The 7,842-nt window shown below is 37.9% G+C and overlaps 1 protein-coding gene across 2 annotated transcripts in view; it reads left to right on the top strand.

Annotated features, from left to right (window-relative positions):
* The window catches only part of LOC144445649 (uncharacterized), a 12,965-nt gene extending 9,254 nt beyond the window's left edge, over positions 1–3,711 (top strand). For both annotated transcript variants that reach the window (XM_078135274.1, XM_078135273.1), the window contains 3 exons: positions 105–194; positions 621–702; positions 1,711–3,711. In XM_078135274.1, coding sequence (XP_077991400.1) covers positions 105–194; positions 621–702; positions 1,711–2,695 — 1,157 coding nt within the window. In that variant the 3' untranslated portion in view covers positions 2,696–3,711. The remainder of the gene's footprint in view (positions 1–104; positions 195–620; positions 703–1,710) is intronic.
* Positions 3,712–7,842: the final 4,131 nt, after the last annotated feature.

Raw genomic sequence — 7,842 nt, 5'->3', positions numbered from 1 at the left:
CAATGTTAAGTTAAGTGACTCTCTTAAAATAAATGCATATTTCAATTTGTCAGTATGTCTTGATACTAATAAACATTATCCCTTTTCATGAATCTGTTTTCCAGATTATTCCAAACCAACTGAGATGGCATCAACAACCAAACTTGGGTACGGAGTAGATACGGCTGCTAGGTCTGGTAGTAGTAGTAATGCTGGTACGTATATGTGTTCGGTTTCTAACCTGCAGTACCCTTTGACCTTGCCGAGGAAAACATATTAGATGCAGGAAGACTTACAAAGTTGTTCACGTGATTGCCTAGAAACTGCCTCCACCATATGCCAAAAATTGAATCTGACGCATGGGTTGACATAATTCGTACTTATGTCATCGCAGTGTGCATGGTTGGAGTGGTCAGAATAGTAATCATATTTAAGTTGTCAGTTCAGTTCAGTTCAGTTCAGTTCAATTCAGTGCCTTTCGTTCTTAAATAATCATGCACGCAAAGTTTCGTAACGTCCATGGACAACTTCATGTTGTTTGTGTAAATATTCTAACACAACATCCACTTTTACGGTATTTTTAATGTTCAGAAATTAAGCAGCATGGACCCTTGTCTAATCATATGGTTTTCTTTTTCTAGGGACGATTGCTGGAGCTGCCATAGCTGTTTTCCTTGTGATAGCTGTAATTATCATACTGGTCATTATTTATCTGTTAAGAAGGTAAGAAAACTTCTTGAAATCAAGCATCGACTCCTTTTCCTTAGTCATACAGATTGGCACCAGTCCCTTGTGAGATTTGTTTTGTCATTTTGTCTCATAATCTTCAAATATTATTTGTTTGTAAAGGAAAATGTCGTCAACTTTTTAAAGTTACAGTTATTGCATATTGGTAATCTGCTCAGAGCTGTTACTAGTATTCGTTCACCACATTGTTTGTAAATCACTCACCCAGCCACGTTATCATTCCATACTAAACAAAAGAAGTTGTGGTTTGTTTGGTGTGTTTTTTTAAAAAGAACAAAGAAAGCATTTTTAAAAGCCCGAAGACTTGAGCAAGTCGAACGTGTGGACAACGGAGTACTTACGACTATAAACTTGCCACAAAAATACCAAAGACGTGTTTTTTCTATCTTCTCTTCCCTTCTATTATTCCCCGTATGTATGTATGTATGTATGTATGTATGTATGTATGTATGTATGTATGTATGTGTGTGTGTGTGTGTGTGTGTGTGGGTGTGTGGGTGGGTAGGTAGGTAGGTAGGTAGGTAGGTAGGTAGGTAGGTAGGTATGTATGTATGTATGTATGTATGTATGTATGTATGTATGTATGCATGCATGGTACGTACGTATGTATGTATGTATGTATGTATGTATGTATGTATGTATGTATGTATGTATGTATGCATGCATGTATGTATGTATGTATGTATGTATATATGTATGTATGTATGTATGTATGTATGTATGTATGTATGTATGCATGCATGTATGTATGTATGTATGTATGTATATATGTATGTATGTATGTATGTATGTATGTATGTATGTATGTATGTATGTATGTATGTATGCATGCATGGTACGTACGTATGTATGTATGTATGTATGTATGTATGTATGTATGTATGTATGTATGTATGTATGCATGCATGTTCGTTTGTTTGGTTGGTTGATTATAAGACATTCCCATTGCATTCACTCTGCGTGTATTGACATTTTCTTTTACAGAGGAAAAATTGGTAAAGACTCAGAAAACGGTGAGTTGTGGTTTTGTCTGAAAAAGTCACCACATACAAAAGACGCCGACCAGACGAGGATTGATAACCCTGTATATTCACCGACGGAAGCTTCAGAATATGCAGAGATTGGTGTAAAACCTCTAGCGATGGAGGAATCTGTTAATTACTACGATATAGCTGCGAAACCAACTGTTACGAACAACCCGGAAAATGATGGACAAGATAACCCAACATCTCTGCAGAATGGAGTGTATGATAACATTGTCAAATCACCAGCAGGGCCTAACATTTCTTCGGCGAATCCGGAAAACGATGCACAAGGCCTGGGTAATCCAACATCTCTGCAGAATGGAATTTACGATAACATCATTTCTACTAGTGAGCCTGAATATCACGATCTCGAACCACAAGCTCAGAGTAATATCACAGATGATGAAAAGGTTGACGGTGGAACGCCAGGGGCGAATACAGGTACAGGTACAGGTACAGGTACAGGTACAGGTACAGGTACAGGTACAGGTACAGGTACAGGTACAGGCCAAGAAGCTGAGTATCACGTCTTAGAGCAGACTGTCGACGATGACACTGATGACGTAGATGAAGGTGGCAACGCTGCTCCGGAATACTACGTATTAGAGCGTGATGAGTCTACAGATCAACCACCGCGATCAAATTCGGGGAATATCAAACACAACAGTGCCGATATGGATGATCAAAATGACGAGGCGGAGTATTACGTTCTTGAAAAAGAAGACGATACATCCGAAGGGGAGGTCGGTGGACGTGGAAATCCATCAGTCGCTGCGAGCAATCCAACAGAACCAGAATACAATGTATTGGATAACGAGGCAGCGAACGAAGACTCGGTTCGTCGAGAACGTGACCAATCTGCCGAGTACGAAGAAATCCCAAACAAAGCAGGGGAAGGGTTCGTCCATAACATCGCGTATGAGTCGAGTGACGATTGGAAATAAAAATATCTACTTACAAGAACAATATAAACAAGATTATTTGAACATTAACATTACGTTTATCCAAGAAAGGAACTGGAAATAATAATATTCGATTATCAATATTTCCTCATATGACATTGTTTATTAATCAAATTACGAGTCGAATTGAAAACAAAAACTGGTTTGACTGCTATGTTACGACAAAAAATCAAAATATTTTGATAAGCATATATGCATATATATGTTATTAAGAAGTTTTGTCTTTTACCCAAGATTTTACACATTTTTTACATGGTACAGTGTTTACAATAAGAACTTTTTAACGGTCATATCATAATTTAGTACATTTTGGCTTCAAATGTAAACTCTGGAGTTTCAGACTGAGTGAGTGAGTGAGTGAGTGAGTGAGTGAGTGAGTGAGTGAGTGAGTGAGTGAGTGAGTGAGTGAGTGAGTGAGTGAGTGAGTGAATATTGTAAAATCCTTGCTGAATATTTATTCGGACGTTTACCTCTTGTCTAATACCATTTCTTTGCCATAAGTACAATATTTCGTGTCAAGATTGGTGATAGTGTGCAGTCAACAGCACAAGAACAATATATTGGATCGGGAATAGTGATATTGTAGAAATATACGAACGAGAACAACATATTGGGCTAGGGATGGTGATATTGTGCAGTAGACAGCACAAGAACAATATTGGGCCAGAGATGGTGATATAATTGTGCAGTGTAAACAGCACGAGAACAATATTTACATTTTAAACATATGTATTTATTCAAGACTACATTATATATATTTTTGAAAGATTCTCGAAATATGTACTACATTTAATTAGTTATGAAAGATACTCAATCCATTTCTTGCCTACTGAAAACAGCTTGAATTGTGTTTAGTAATTGCCTTCCTTGATGTCGGGATGACGAATACTAAACCAATGCCTGTACACAGGCGTCTTACTTGAAGATAGGAATATTTTGTAAAATGTAAAATGATACCGTACGTTGTATATGGAAGAAGTTACATAAAAATTCTAGATATAAGAAATTGTCAGTGGTTGTCTCTTTGTATACTATTTGTATTGGACGAATTCTCTATTCCTTTTAAGCTATCTGACAAAAATCATAAATACGCCTATAGTTACCATGGTATTGACATTACAATCAATAAACTTTATTTCAATATGGTGGCCCAGTTGGCCAAGGTCAATCTTCCTTGGAGCCCTCTGAACAAAAAATGTTTATATTTGATGTTTTTATGGACTGATAGTTGTCATGGTATTGATATTAAATCAATCAATCAATCAATCAATCAATCAATCAATCAATCAACTTTATTTACAGAGGATATCCCAGTTGACCGAGGTCAATCTCCCCTGGGGCTTTCTGAATAAAAATAGTACACACACAAAATAGACAAATACAGTATTGGCGACAGCCACGTGTGAAGGAAGACAGCAATGTTCTATTTCTCACTTTAAGTGGTAAGGTATTCCAAATATTTGCACCAGAAAACACAAGACTTTGTTTTTAAAAAAAATTCAATTCTAAGTCGAGGTACAAACAATTCGTTGTTTTTGCTCGACCTGGTACATTGACTGAGGAATTCATAATGTATCCATGGTTGTCCACGGATGTTTCTGGGTTCTGAGTTCTTATTGTCCTTCAATATACAGTCTGTGTTATACTCAGCATCAAGTTCCTGCTGTCACAGTGTCACAGGAACACCAAATAAAACTATGGGATTTCCCAAATTATTGAATAGACAGAATTGAATGAACTGATCGTGCATGTACTTTTTTTATCACTTTCAACTGTACATAAACTCTATCTGTCGAAACCAAACTTAACACAACAATACATGGCTTCGAATAACATCCATGGAATTATGTAGTGTAGTCATCGTTATTAGGTTTCCTTCCTGTCTCTGTTCTGTCAGCTATCGATACAATTCAACGCTTATAGTTATTTTCAGATGATACACACAAATAGTAGACTTCGTTGAATGTGTTCATTATGGATTCCTATCACATTGAGTTTACTTGCATGTTCATATATAGTGTATGAATCATGATCTCTATAAAGTCTCCAATCAAAATGTACTTAAGACCGATTTTCCTGGTATTCGTACTGTCATTCGTCAGAGCAGGTGAGTAATCGTACAGGTAACGGTAGCTTGTAAGGTACACCGTGACGGGCGCCCTCATAGTTGACAAGTGTGGAATGACACGTACGTCGTTTCGAATCTCCAAACCAGGTAACCTATATCCTCGGCTACGGTAACTGTTTGAAATAAGGTTCGTCGTAGGTGGCGCCCTCTTGTTACCCATTAGCGTGTGCACACACAACGAATCCTTCTAACAATTGCTGAAGTTGATTTAAAAACCAAGGACAAATTTTAAACATTCTATAACTATAACCTTAAAGGAATTATTTTCTACACACCATATCCTTTCATTATTTGTTGTCTTTTATTTCTGGGCAAAACCATATTTCAAAGCTCAAAGAGCTCGAGATATTCCTACGCTAGCGTCGAGGGTACAAGGTGACCATTCAACGGAGGCAACCCTTACAATATCGTATATTTGGAAAGGTAAAGTTATGGACGATGGTAAGATAGAAGTTATGGTGACGTAGTATGTGTTACAAGTGGTAGCAAGTTCAATGATCAGGGATACAGCTAATTCTAAAAGTAGCCGGTTAAATGAAATGAAAAGGGGGCGGTAATATCTACGAACGCCGGAGATGTGTGGATCTGCCAACTGATGGGAATATAGTTTTGAAATGAAGAATCTGCTTTAAACAAATTCCTGAATAAGTAGCCGGTAAAACATTGCGGAATAGCCAGTTGTTTTCCCGGCTACCAGCCCTTATCTACATCCTTGACTCCCTCGTGACTGGGGTTTAATAAGAGGGGGCAAAGCCTCCTGCAACATTTTCTATTCGTCACTAGACTGAAACTTGAATTCGTCGTTAGTGGCGCTGATGTTGAATTAGCTAATCTCTATTGATCATCACTGTAGTTGTAGCGAGTGGTAAGAGGAGTGTACACAACGATGGGGGTTTTGAGTCTACCTCGTCACCACCACATACTAACTTCATTTCTTCGTCGCTGAATTTTGAATTTCATCTACTCCCTTCATTTCAAAAGGACGAGAAAGAGCAAAACTTCGAAGAACGTGTACAATACACAGAAAATTCCACTATGTATCCTTTACAGCGAACGAAGTAACGGAGCTGATGTGAATGCAGATTTATGCCTCAGTAAACCTTTCGAAACTGTGGTGTTCATGCGTGACCAAAGCATAGTGTGGAGAGCCCTTCCACAGTTACCGATACGGGTCGTCGACCGAATGGCCAACATGCCGAGTATGAAAAGATCCGAAGACAAAGCAGGGGAAGGGCGGGGCGTCATAATATTGGAAAAGTGACTCGGTCATTTTAGGGTCAAACTTGTCTTACTGGTAATATTATATGTTTATCAAGGAAGGTCGACATATTTACTCCATTCTGTTGTTTCCTTTTGATATCATTCATGATCATAGCTCAATTAACGCAGGACATGGTTCACAGTTAGTCCTGTTTGCATACGGAGTAAGTCGTCCCTTCCTTCTCCGGGTCATGTTAGTAATCTAGACCCGTGTACCGTCTACAAGCAGGACTAGGTTCATCACAGCAAGGCAACAATGACCTTTGATAGCATTATGATCTTTCGTGACCCTTATGACTTCATCGGATGCCAGTGTGGTATTTCAATTGGCCAGTCACAAAAATGACGGGAAATCCCACATAATCATACAATGTGTTTGAGCTAACCACTTTTCATAAAATGAAAGTGTCATCAGTCAAGAAATTTGACAGTATAGAACACCTCGAGCTCAGTAGTTCTAATAGTCACTTGATAATCATATTCACAAACCGGTCAGCTATTAGTTACTACATTTGCTACAAACCATAAATGGTAATATGTCAGTCATTTACGTAAATTGTGTCTTAATGAGTTATGTTCATTTTATTCCTATCTCTTTACCTTTTTTGGACGGGGGTATTTTTTTTTGCATTTCGGTGATAGGTTTCGTCATTTACGCTCTGAAACCGCAGACCGCCATAGAAAAAAAATTATATAGTATTCTGATGAGTTGAAACATAGGTAATTGCCACAGCCAGTAGCAACTGGCAGGGATCTTGCGTCAAGTTTGATTATCATGATGTAATATCTTACGTCATAAATTTACATAATTAAAAATACATGTTATGTTTGGATACAAGGAGAAATCTCTATCAGTATTCGTACTTTTTAATTTAAATTCTCACATTTTTAGCGAGCTAGATTGTATTAAAGATAAGTCGTGTTGTTCAGCCCTATTCAGGTTTCTAAACCACGATATGACGAATACATTCTTTACGACTTGAAGAAAAAACGACCCAAAAGGAGACGCGTTGACTATAAGTATCAGTGTATTTACAAAGGAGGTACTAAAGCTATACTAGATAACAAAATAGTGAAATGGATACCGGCAATGACAATGTTGTGGTATCGAAAGTAAATAGTGAGTCATGCACTCAGTTTGTTCAACGATGCGTGGGTTGACAGACAGACACTGTGGGCAGAGAGGCTGATGATGACCGGATACAAAGTGGCCACAGTAAACATCTCGGTAAATGGGAGTATATCAATACAGGTAGATTAAGATGTTATATCGTGCCTCCGGCAATGCACAGTAACCACTACAGTTTAGATACATAGAGAAGATAGAAGTGCTAAGTTGTCTATAATCGTATCCAGGCATGTTTGGTGACTTAAATTTTATGTGTCAATAACCTTGAGAACTTGAGGATCTCTACATGACTGACTGAAAACACTACACAGTGCAAATGACTTGGAAAGGTGTCATGGACCAATACTTCAATCTCTATATAGACAAGATAGACACTTGAGTCAATCAAACTGTGTAATCCAAGATTTAAATTATTTAAATAATAGATTTGCCGGGGGGTTTCTGTGAGATGTGCGCCGCCAAGTGGCTATGATGCAATAGTAACGTAACCACCTGTTCTGTGACCGAACAATAAGCATGATAGCGGGAGAAGATTTGCATCCACTGTTTATGACTGGACATGGACACGGTAGTGACGTCGACTTTTTTGTATTAAATTAAACAAACGTATAT

Source organism: Glandiceps talaboti, chromosome 14, assembly GCF_964340395.1.
Source record: "Glandiceps talaboti chromosome 14, keGlaTala1.1, whole genome shotgun sequence".
NCBI classification, from domain to species: Eukaryota; Metazoa; Hemichordata; class Enteropneusta; family Spengelidae; genus Glandiceps; species Glandiceps talaboti.
Note: the sequence above shows the minus strand (reverse complement) of the source record. Positions and strands in the feature narration are given on the sequence as shown.